At 46.6% G+C, this 12824-nt stretch overlaps 1 protein-coding gene across 1 annotated transcript; it reads right to left on the bottom strand.

The window, feature by feature from the left end:
* Positions 1-7431: 7431 nt before the first annotated feature.
* Positions 7432-8962, bottom strand: LOC109732541 (protein FAR1-RELATED SEQUENCE 5-like). The gene is made up of 2 exons (XM_020291707.1): positions 8768-8962; positions 7432-8538 (listed from the first exon to the last, which is right to left on the bottom strand). Exons 1-2 carry the CDS (start codon positions 8960-8962, stop codon positions 7432-7434), a joined length of 1302 nt encoding a protein of 433 aa, XP_020147296.1.
* Between the last annotated feature and the right edge of the window lie 3862 nt (positions 8963-12824).

The following is a 12824-nucleotide window of genomic DNA, read 5'->3' as shown; positions in this document are numbered from 1 at the left end:
AGTAGTGATGTTAAAAACATACTTAATATAGAATTTATTATGTAATTATATTAAAAAACTACTTAATATAGAACTACTTAATATAGAAAAACATAAGAAATTCATACGGTGTCGGAAAATTATGAAAACTTGCACGCATGATGCCCTGGTGATGAGTGCGTGTGGAAAAAGTTTGGGGTCCACCGGCTGAGTCAAACACGAGAACGCAGTACGGGGCTGACATCCTTCATATCCGATCAGTGTCGATTGCATGGGTGGTACGAGGTGGCATGCACGAAACGTCACCCAATTTTGGGAGGCAGTGGGCATGCCCATGTTAGGGCCCCACGCAAGAGTTGAACGAATTCGGACACGAAACGCACGTTGCGTCACACCCGGTCAGTGTTTTCGGTGCGTTTCACGGAGAAAACCATAAGAAATTCATACGGTGTCAAAAAATTATGAAAACTTGCACGCATGATGGCCCTGGTGATGCTGGCGTGTGGAAAAAGTTTGGGGTCCACCGGCTGAGTCAGGAAAGAGAACGCAGTACGGGGCTGACATCCTTCATATCCGATCAGTGCCGGTTGCATGGGTGGTACGAGGTGGCATGCACGAAATGTCACCCAATTTTGGGAGGCAGTGGGCATGCCCATGTTAGGGCCCCACGCAGGAGTTGAACGAATTCGGACACGAAACGCACGTTGCGTCACGCCCGGTCAGTGTTTTCGGTGCGTTTCACGGAGAAAACCATAAGAAATTCATATGGTGTCGGAAAATTCTGAAAACTTGCACGCATGAAGGCCCTGGTGATGAGTGCGTGTGGAAAAAGTTTGGGGTCCACCGGCTGAGTCAAACACGAGAACGCAGTACGAGGCTGACATCCTTCATATCCGATCAGTGCCGGTTGCATGGGTGGTACGAGGTGGCATGCACGAAACATCACCCAATTTTGGGAGGCAGTGGGCATGCCCATGTTAGGGCCCCACGCAAGAGTTGAACGAATTCGGACACGAAACGACGTTGCGTCACGCCCGATCAGTGTTTTCGGTGCGTTTCACGGAGAAAACCATAAGAAATTCATACGGTGCCGGAAAATTATGAAAACTTGCACGCATGATGGCCCTGGTGATGCTGGCATGTGGAAAAAGTTTGTGGTCCACTGGCTGAGTCAGAAAAGAGAACGCAGTACAGGGCTGGCATCCTTCTTATCCGATCAGTGCCGGTTGCATGGGAGGTACGATGTGCATGCACGGAACATCACCCAATTTTGGGAGGCAGTGGGCATGCCCATGTTAGGGCCCCACGCAAGAGTTGAACGAATTCGGACACGAAACGCACGTTGTGTCACGGCCGGTCAGTGTTTTCGGTGCGTTTCATGGAGAAAACCATAAGCAATTCATACGGTGTCGGAAAATTATGAAAACTTGCACGCATGATGGCCCTGGTGATGAGTGCGTGTGCAAAATATTTGAATGGTTGCATTAAAAAATGCATTAATATTTTCTGTCGTTAAAAAAATCAGAAATAAATGCATCATGGGCCAGCCGGCGGTAATTTTACGGGACGGGCCAAGGGGCCCACTATGGCGTGACCACGTCTATGACGCCGTACGTGCGTGCATGGCATGGAAACCACGCCGCCATTACCTCGCCCCAGGACCGCCTAACCCCGCCGCCTCCACGCACGTCCTCACCCCGATCCGACGGTCGCACCGCCGTGGCCGTCCCAACTCTCTTCCCTGCCGGCCTAACGGCGGACATACACTCCGGCATCTGCGCCCGACTTGGATCTCAGGCCCGGCCGTGCCGTCTCGGCAAAGTCGCCCGCACCCAGAACCCTAGGACGGGCCGTCGGCCAGCGCGGGTGGTGTGGGCAGAGGGCGCGTGGCTGCCATGACTAACCCACACCGGGTGGGGTTAGCCAACGGGGGCTGCCGGTGCACGTCGAGGCGCCGGAAGGTATGGTATTAAACCATATGTAATGTTTTTTGAATCTCGTAACTAGTTAGATAACTGTCATCTTATTTAGAATGCAAGAATTCGGAGATGTGTACTGCTCGGTTGAGAAGTGGTGCGAATTGGTGGGAAAATTCACACCCACACAACGCATGATGCTACGTGGCACAAATTTGGACAGTATGTTGAGAATTCCTCCGGTGAAAATGAGGAAAAATTTATTGGAATTTATGATTACAACATATGATGGTAGTAGAAAGCGATTTATTATTCGGCCAAATACTGACGGCATCAGTGTGCTTAATGAAGATGTTTATGACATATTGGGGCTACATAACGAGGGTGATGATGTCAGTAGCATGATAGCTACAGTACAACTAGATGCCGAAAAAATTGTTCCGAATCGGTTTCTAAACAAAAGAACAGGCCTAATCCTCATCGATGATTTGATAAAAAATATTGTTGATACTCAGTCATATGATGATGATTTTGTGAGAAGGGCCGTATTGGTTCTCATTGGTACAGTCTTAGTACCACAATCCACCAAGTTTGTTCCTTATCGTTATTACAAAATGTTGGAGGACATGAACGCTATCAAGTCATACAATTGGAACGATTTCACGTTGGGGGTGTGCATGGATGCTATTAGAAAAACGGTCGAAGATCTTGAAAAATTCAAGTGGCCTATCGGGAACTTTGCTCTTCTTCAGGTACAAGTCATTTCGTAATAGTTGTATGTACATATATTTTTTATGTGATCTATGTGTCTGACTAGTTGTGTTTACTATCATGCAGTATATATACTGGGAAAAAGTTGAGCCAATTGGTGTGGATACATTTGATCCTTTGTCTCGTGAATACCCACTAATTCTTAACTGGCCAGAAACGGGAGGGAAAAAGCGAGACGACTATGACAACATGCACGGGCGAGGCACCGGCAATGTAAGTCAATAAGTATAGTCCTTATTGGTTTCACATAGTAATTAAGTATATTCATTATTTAATTTATTTTAGTGTTTGTTGTACAGATTGAAAACTGCGTTAGCGAAGAGTACATACGTGCTAAGGTAGCACGTGAAGGGACTGTCCCAGAGGAAGAAACGAAGAAACCTAAACGGAAAGGTGGTGGCAGGAGTAGAAAGCCAAGCACGTCCGCGGTTTCATCAAACACGACTTATAGTATGGACCGTGTGATGACATACATAAAGCTGGTTCACAAGGAGGTTCTCAATATACCCGAAAGATGTGCACAGGTAATTTACAAGTTGTATTGAACGTGTTTTAATTGTTCAACTACTTATCGTGTTTCATTTGTGTTCGTAGATGGTAATGGAAAGGTTGAACACGGAAGGTGTGCTGTACAAACCCAATAAGAGGGACAACAATGACGAATTTGATAATGTAGGTGAAGGAGTTGGGATGGAGAATGGCCAGTACAAGTCATCAAAATATTGGCCAGATATTGAATCACCTACGAACGTAAAGATAGGAACATCTTTCACGGGTATCAATGATACCTCCGTGCCCGTTGATGACACGGGTGCTCCGGCGACGACACCGGGTAAAGGTGAAGCTACTGATCCTTTCATTATAGACGATAATGGAAACTCTCCATCTTCGGCATCAACTGTACGTACAAAAGACTTTCCGTCTATGTCCCGAACCCCGCAGAATGCTGATATTTCTGGTGGGTCTATGGATGCTTTGTCACCAACAAAGTCCGAAGACACGTTTGAGAGTTTTCCGGCAGAGAGCAACATAGGTAATGGTGAAGGCAGTCAGGAAAATGAAGGTAAGTGCAAAAGAAAAAAGTCGAAATATTGTCAATCCCCCTACGACCTTCTCATTACCCGCAACAAACGTGTTAAAAAAGTAAGTCAAATACTACTTTAGAATTCATTCACGCGTTATGTAATTTTTTTATATAACTGACTGTAGCTGCACTGTTTTAGATCTGTTTGCATCGTCACCATATTCAATTCTAGCAAGTTCTGTTAATATGACTCCGGATCATATAGAGGCAGCCAGAGTTTTTGTTGAGACTCTCGCACCGTCGAAGAAGCATGCACACCGAACCGTGGTTGATGTGCCGCCACCAGATGGGGACATATGCACGCCAGCTATGCTTCACGATGTCCTGACGTTTAAATGGTTGAATGGCGCTGTAAGTATGAGTTTGATTTTAACAAAACTCTCATTTGTACTTCACAAGTTGATAGAATTTTTTGTTTATGTATGCAAATCATCAATGCATATTGTAAACACCTACAACACCGTGATTTTTCTGATCGTTACATAACAACAATGTGGTTCCCCAAATTTATGTTGAATAGGGCAAGGGGAAAGACCAAGTCAGTAAATGATTTAGGCTCAGAGAATGTTACAAAGAAAACAAAAGTTCTCGTAAGAGTAATGGATGAGTATTTCAGACGGGACAAGGTATTGCTTTCATATTTATTTGTTTTTATTAGTCATTACTATTTAATTGCACTAACATCATTTGGTTACTATGTAGGCGTATTTTCCTATGCATGTTAATGATAATCATTGGATAACCATAGTGATGCACACCGTCAAGGAGGAGTTTCAAGTTCTTGACTCAAATTCTAAAGGCGCAATTAGTCAAAGAATTCGCAATATGATTGCCACCCTGGTACGCTATAATTTTCGTACTAGCATTCTGAAAAATATTGGGTCATACATTAAATTCTGGTTTTGTTAATTTGTTTCGGAGAGCTGAAATTTCTAACGATATTATGGAGGCCAACTCAACTCTTGAAGCAAAAAAATTTCTAGATGTCTCATCGTGGCCGATTAATGAGTATAAAATGCCAAGACAAAAAGATGGGTAAGTTAAATGAGTACAAGCAAGTGCATGCTACATCGTAAGCTGATCACACATGTTTATTGCAGAGTGTCTTGTGGACTTTTTGTGATGTGGTGCATGAAATACTGGGACGGAGATCGCTGGACACATGAATTTGACTAGGAAGAGATTAGTGCGTCAAGGCCACGTATTGTCGCGGAAATTATTTTTTCAGAGGTGAACAAATTAGAGAAGGTCAAGATGAAAATTGTTAAAATCATGGAGAAGGAATAGGTATTAGCATCGGTAGGGTTTTAGTCCCGTAGAAGGTTTCCCTGCCGTTGTTGGATACTTTGATCGATTGTAATGCGACATGGCACTGGGACAGATTTCGACAATTGTTCACGTTTTATTTATCGCTTTCGTGTGAGACTAAACATTTAAATGCGTGTGGGCAAGTAATATTTTTGCTGTGCTAAAATGTATCAGTTTGCGGCTGCGACATTATATGTACTGTTGTTGTTTCTATTCGCGGCGGTCATTCATTTATTAAAAAATATTCCCGCCGTCCTGAGTTGGCGCGATGTGGACAAAACCTGCACAATATCCCAGGGCGATTCTGGTGGCAGCAGCGGCGCTGGATCCGACGAATATTCCAGCCCAGCCCATGCAGTGGCTGACAGCCGACGCAGTGGCGGGCCCGCGCAGTCCAGCTAGTGCGGGCTGGCGCGATTCGCCGTGGGCCACACGCGCGTCTGGTGGCCTAGCAGCCGACCGAGCGACAACCGCGGGCCATGTGGCAGACGTCTCGTCCCGCCCCACCGAGCGGGCACATGCAACGATCTCGAGGGGGATTTATGGCGATCTGTCGGCCCATTAACGACACGCGTCGGGCGCGTGGGCCGGCCCTTTAATGCCTCTTCGTGTGAGGATGGGGACGCTGGCGCGTTGTGCCGACCAGGTTTAGTCCCACCTCGCCCGCGGAGAGACGCGACGACCGGTTTATATACCCGTGTCGTTGCCTTCTCACAAGCTCACTACAGAACACTAATGAATGCCCTGTTGTACGCCGTGGCCTCCCGCTCGGCGGCACAGAAGGCGTTGTAGCATACTGTCTGTGTGCGCGCCCGGCCACGGCTGGGCCTTTTTTTCAAATATATTTTTCACATAGATTAAATTTAAAAAATGTTAAACAGTTGACAAAGTCATGACAGCAGTAACACATTCATACAAATATATAATGTTTCACACATAATAATAAAAATCGCATGTCTCATAACATTGAACAAGGTGGCATAAAGAATAAACTCAAAGTGCCATGTCTCTTATCCTTAAACAAATAAACTGAAAGTGCCATGTCGCATTAGAATCGAACAAATTAACCAAAATAAAGCGACAAATAGTACGACATGCTAATTGAACTCTGTCCCAGTGCCTTCCATTGATTATGAATACTTCATCTTTATGCCCGGTTCCTACATAACAAATTGTAAACAACTCATCAGACAATTGTAAAGAGAGGAACAAAAGATAATTAAAATAATGTAAAACTTACTTTTCATTCTCAGGGCACGTTTGCCGTTTATGGCCCTCTTTCTTACAAATGCCACAAAGAGAACCGGGTTTTCTCTCAGAAAATGATTTTGGTCTTCCATTTTTTGTAACATTTGGATCTTTCTTTGCCCGCCCTGTCGTGCTCTGTTTAGGGGCGCCCTTCGTGGAAACTTTCACGGGATCACCTATGACATCAACATGTTGTTCCGGCTCACGTGGCTCCTCATGCACATTTCTTCTACTACCAACAACATCATCATCAGGGACCTTTTTCTTCGCTATTATATTCTGCAGACACTGCATCAACTCATCAAAGACGAATGGATCATTTGAAGCAACATGAAAAGCTTCAGCTCCTGTTATACTGAGTTGACTATAGCGAGCACGCTGCTCTGCCCCTGTCCAACCCCAGCCAAACATGTCACTCTTCCGCTGTGCAGGCAGCCCACCTCTCGCAACTTTCGACATCCTCTTAAGGATGCAACACTTAGGCATTTTAGATATTTTCAGATGAACCAACACATACAGAATGTGTTTGCAAGGCAACCCTTTCCGAAGCATTCGTCCACAACTGCAGTCTATCGTATTCTCAGAGTTTACAGCTCAATAATTCACGCTGAATTGAAATTTGCGGTTATTTCTCCATGTCACGATGAAGGTGTGGCAGTCAACTCCCACTAGCGTCTCAAAAATCTCAAGCTCTCCCATCTTCTTCAGATCTTGTTGAAGAATATAAAAATTGGAATGACTGAATACTTTTGCAGCATGCTTCTCAATGTCCTTATATTATGTGACTGATGGTGGCAATGACTAATTTGAAACACAGTCATCATGCGCCTCGTTCTCACGTAGTCGAACTATGCAATTCTCATAATGCACAACTAGGTCAACAATAGTCATACCGCTGTCCAGGTGAAGGTAAAGACAAGAGTTAAGGCTTTCACTCCTCTGATTACTGCGCATACCCAGAAAAAACCATCTGACAAATATGATGCTGCCCACAGACTCCTCTTCCTGTACATCCTACGCAGCCACTCTCTGTTTTATCAGTCTTCCATTTATGGACAAAAGCGTGCCATCTCGCCTCAAAGTTGGCTGGAGAGGTGGAGTAGTACAAGAGTGCCCTGAACTCATTTAGCGATTTGCAATTAAGGTGCTTCTACATATTTTTTCCACGTGCCATGGGCAGAGACGGTGCAACACATCAACCAAAACCAATCGAATAGCTTGTATCATTGCAGCGTCTCCATCTGTGATGATTGACCTTGGCTTTTTCTGACAATTGGCCTTCAGGAATGTCTGGAGCAGCCACACGTACGTCGCTTCGGTCTCGTAGGACACAATGGCACAACCAAAAACTGTGGTGCAACGGTGATTATTTACACCAACAAAGGGGATGAACGGCATACCATATCTATTCATCTTATACGTGCTGTCAAACACAGTCACATCTCCATACAACTGATAGTCCCGCCGTGACTGTGGATCGCACCAGAACATGCTCTTCAAACGGCCCTCCTTATCGAGCATGTACTCAAAGAAAAAGTCTGGATCCTTCTCCTTTCTGCTCCTCATAATTCCGATTGCCGTGTTAGCATCACCCTTCGCAATCAACTTCATTTTTTCTCGGCAACATAGGTTGTAGACGTCTCGTCTCAGAAACCCACACTTACCATATGAGCCATACCTGCTAATGAAGTTGTCGATGATGATATGCTTTCTGATCCGAGCTCCTTCCATTGCCAAGATCTCAGTTATCTGGTGATCTCCCATCACTCGATGTGACCGCGGAAATACCACCTCATCTGCTCTAGCCAACAAATGGTTGCGATCATCCATAAAAGCTGCCACGAACCAAACTCCACGCCCTTTGTCCAACTTCACGACTAAATGTTCGCCACACTCGCAACGAGTCTCAGGTCTTAGCCCGCGGGTACGGCCCTCCGGGTTTAAAAATTTACTGAGACGTTTTCCTGCCCTCGAGCAAACGTATCGCCTATACCGAACAGTGGTTGAAAGTCCTTTTCCTCGTTTCACCTTATCTTTTCTGATACTGAATCCACGGTCTTTGGTGTAGTTATTATAGAACATGTAAGCCTCCCATTGTGATGCAAATGTCATACCCATAACCTTCAACTGTGTCTCCAGCGCACGTTGCTGGATTTCAGCTTCCTCAATGTCCATATTAGCTCCATCCTCATGCTCATAGCCATTATCACCACTCCAACCATCAAAGTAAGCCTACAATATTCCACATAAGCAAGTGTAAGTTGTCATTAACAAGTTTTTATTATTGTATGACATCTTAAATTTTGGATCGATCCTGGCTTATGTTATCCGCGAAAGATTCAACACCATGATTTTCCTCGTTCTGGACGTCAATATCCTCCTGCACATAAAATAAATCATATGCACATGTAAGTACCCATATGGTTCGTCATCCGACGAAATGAATGTACACGTCACTTACGTTTTCACTACAAGTACCCTCCTCCTTCTTTTGAAAATCCTCCTCAGGTAAATTATCGTACGACGACCAGGATTCATTGTCGCTGCTATCATCATCATTTTTACTTTCATTACCATTTGTACGATCAACACTATCGCTACCATCCAACTCACTCGTATCCAAAAACAGATCCGTAAATCCAGTTTCTTTATCCATTGAATGACCTCACAACCAACACTGCAACATTATAAATAAATATTGATCTATCAATTTTAAATCAAATTAAATATACTATGGTCATACGGATGAGTGATTGCAGATAATTATTTGCATGTACAATTTTTTTCTGACAAACTAGACGGCTTACATGGCATGCGTGCACTTCGGCCGGCCTGGCCTGGCTGCGGACGACGAGGACGTTCCCGGAGAGGTTGATCACGGAGTTGCGGGCGGCGACGGCGTTCACGTAGGCCACGTCACCGCGACGACCTGCACGGAGGCCAGATCACGTACGGCGGGCGACTCCAACAACGTCCGCGACGGCCAGATCTCGGGTAAAGACGGGGAGAATGGTCGGAGATCGGTAGGGAAAGGCGGCGATCCGCTGGACGGGGAGACGTTGGAATTGGCAGCGTGATCACGGCTAGATCGGCGGGAAAGGCGGCGATCAGCGGGTAAGGGCGGCGATCGGCGGGGTGGGTTGACGTTGGAATGGGCCGCCTGATCAACGCATGTCGTGGGTAAATTTTTTTTGCGCGACGGGAAGGGGGTAGATGCGAGCCGGCCGTATCGTCTCGAGCCGTGCGCTCGGCTCTACCTGTATGGGCACACCGCATACGGCGCGGGATACGTTAAGCACCTTATGCCCAAAATGCCCTTATACGTTAAGCGGGGGGGGGGGAGGGGGTGTACTGAAGCAGACCTCGTCTGTAACAAAGGGCAAAAAAGAGGAATCCTAGAGGATGTAAGAACACATCAGAGAGCAGAGTGAGATTTTTTTGGGCAGTGAACTCTTTCTCACCTCGTTCTTGGCCTCTGTGTGACATCCTTGAAGGAAATATGCCCTAGAGGCAATAATAAAGTATTATTTATTTCCTTGTATCATGATAAATGTTTATTATTCATGCTAGAATTGTATTAACCGGAAACATAATACATGTGTGAATCTATAGACAAACAGAGTGTCACTAGTATGCCTCTACTTGACTAGCTCATTAATCAAAGATGGTTATGTTTCCTAGCCATAGACATAAGTTGTTATTTGATTAACGAGATCACCTCATTAGGAGAATGACGTGATTGACTTGACCCATTCAGTTAGCTTAGCACCCGATCGTTTAGTATGTTGCTATTGCTTTCTTCATGACTTATACATGTTCCTCTGACTATGAGATTATGCAACTCCCGTTTACCGGAGGAACACTTTGTGTGCTACCAAACGTCACAACGTAAATGGGTGATTATAAAGGTGCTCTACAGGTGTCTCCAAAGGTACTTGTTGGGTTGGCGTATTTCGAGATTAGGATTTGTCACTCCAATTGTCGAAGAGGTATCTCTGGGCCCACTCGGTAATGCACATCACTATAAGCCTTGCAAGCATTGTGACTAATGAGTTAGTTGCGGGATGATGTGTTACGGAACGAGTAAAGAGACTTGCCGGTAACGAGATTGAACTAGGTATCGAGATACCGACGATCAAATCTCGGGCAAGTAACATACCGGTGACAAAGGGAACAACGTATGTTGTTATGCGGTCTGACCGATAAAGATCTTCGTAGAATATGTGGGAGCCAATATGGGCATCCAGGTCCCGCTATTGGTTATTGACCGGAGACGTGTCTCGGTCATGTCTACATAGTTCTCGAACCCGTAGGGTCCGCACGCTTAACGTTACGATGACAGTTTTATTGAGTTTTGATGTACCGAAGGAGTTCGGAGTCCCGGATGAGATCGGGGACATGACGAGGAGTCTCGAAATGGCCGAGACGTAAAGATCGATATATTGGACGACTATATTCGGACTTCGGAAAGGTTTCGAGTGATTCGGGTATTTTTCGGAGTACCGGAGAGTTACGGGAATACGTACTGGGCCTTATTGGGCCATACGGGAAAGAAGGAAAAGGGCCTCAAGGGTGGCTGCACCCCTCCCCATGGTCTGGTCCGAATTGGACTAGGGAAGGGGGGCGCCCCCTTCCTTCCTTCTCTTTTTCCCTTCCTCTTTTCCTATTCCATATGGGAGGTGGAATCCTACTAGGACTAGGGAGTCCTAGTAGGACTCCACACTTGGTGCGCCCCCTCCTAGGGCCGGCCTCCTCCTCCCTTGCTCCTTTATATACGGGGGCAGGGGGCACCCCATAGACACAACAATTGATCCTTGAGATCTCTTAGCCGTGTGCGGTGCCCCCCTCCACCATATTACACCTCGATAATACCGTTGCGGAGCTTAGGCGAAGCCCTGCGTCGGTGGAACATCATCATCATCACCACGCCGTCGTGCTGACGAAACTCTCCCTCAACACTCGGCTGGATCGGAGTTCGAGGGACGTCATCAAGCTGAACGTGTGTAGAACTCGGAGGTGCCGTGCGTTCGGTACTTGATCGGTCGGATCGTGAAGACGTATGACTACATCAACCGCGTTGTTATAACGCTTCCGCTTTCGGTCTACGAGGGTACGTGGACAACACTCTCCCCTCTCGTTGCTATGCATCACCATGATCTTGCGTGTGCGTAGGAATTTTTTTGAAATTACTACGTTCCCCAACAATCCTTCCATGTTGTGACCTCTTGTATGCCATCTCGTGTGCTACCACCTTGACGTGTGGAGGGGATCGATACGGTGACTGGCCTCAAGAGGGGGCGGGGCGCACCACCTATGCCGCGAGGAGGTAAGATAGGGGGCTGGAGCCGGAAGTGAAAACTGGCCCGGTGACGGGACTAGTCGAGTTCGCCAAGGGCCAATGCCTCGGCCGCCGGCCCATATGCCATGCCTGCGGCCCTGCCTGTCGGTCCGGGCAGCAACAGCGGCGGCAACAGAGGATAGTCGATGAACCGTGGTACTTCATCCAGGAGGTGGTCATTCCAGCGCGGTGAGTTAATTGCAAGGAACTACCACACTTCGGCACGTCGTAACGAATCAGTATCACTATTCACTTTTTTGCAGTTTAGTACCAACTCAAAGCCTAAGTGTTGCAAAACGGTCTGACAGCCATATAAGCGCGTATTGACCACGTATCTGACCGACCGGGCCCACGTGTCAGGTGCCACGGTGGCGTACCCGCGCGCACCCGCGCGGTCACTCGTCCCAGCCGGCTCGGTCGCACCATGTAGTTGGGTCGGGGCTGGTCGAACCGGAGCCAGCCGCACTCTGTCCCACTCCTCGCCCCATCGCCCTTGTCTCTCGCATCCGCCGCCGCTCGCCACGTAGACCGCCGCGTCCGCCATCGCCACCGCGCCATGGTCTCCGAGGATGAGAGCAGCGACGACTTGTCCAGCCTGCATATCTCCTCCTCCTCCGTCGATATGCATTATCAGGTCAGTGGTAGAACTAGGGTTAGGGTTAGGGTTTCTGATTTGGGGATTTGGTGATCTGGTTTCTGATTTGGGGATTTGCTCCTGTAGATTCCTGCTAGCATTGAAGACCAAGACTACAATGGCTTGGAGAAGGCACCAGAGGTGCTCTGCGTGGAGCATCGGCTGCCAACTGAGTGCAGTGTAGCTTTTGAATCATTTGAGACGGGCAGGAGGTTTCTAGTTTGTGCTCAGCCTGTAAGATTCATGCTCTCTCTCTATGTTCATTGTAATATAGTTGGTAGCCTCTGTTTAGTAAGTTAGTACTACTGATGATGAAGCACATTGTTTACCATTTAGTAGCTTTGCTGCTCACCTTTGTTAAACATGCCACCTGATGTTAGTAATATATATGGGCAGTAGCTTAGTTGGCAGCGGAGATGCGCATAGTTTAGTTATTTATTAGTACTGAAGCTCACTTCAACATGTTGTGTGGGCATGTGCTCATGTATATTCCTGTTTAGTTAAATTGCCCACTTTTTTGTAGTATTATATTTGACCAGCAGCTTA

This window comes from Aegilops tauschii, chromosome 5 (genome assembly GCF_002575655.3).
Source record: "Aegilops tauschii subsp. strangulata cultivar AL8/78 chromosome 5, Aet v6.0, whole genome shotgun sequence".
Lineage (NCBI taxonomy): Eukaryota > Viridiplantae > Streptophyta > Magnoliopsida > Poales > Poaceae > Aegilops > Aegilops tauschii.
The sequence above is the reverse complement of the archived record's forward strand: the minus strand, read 5'-3'. Positions and strand labels throughout refer to the sequence as shown.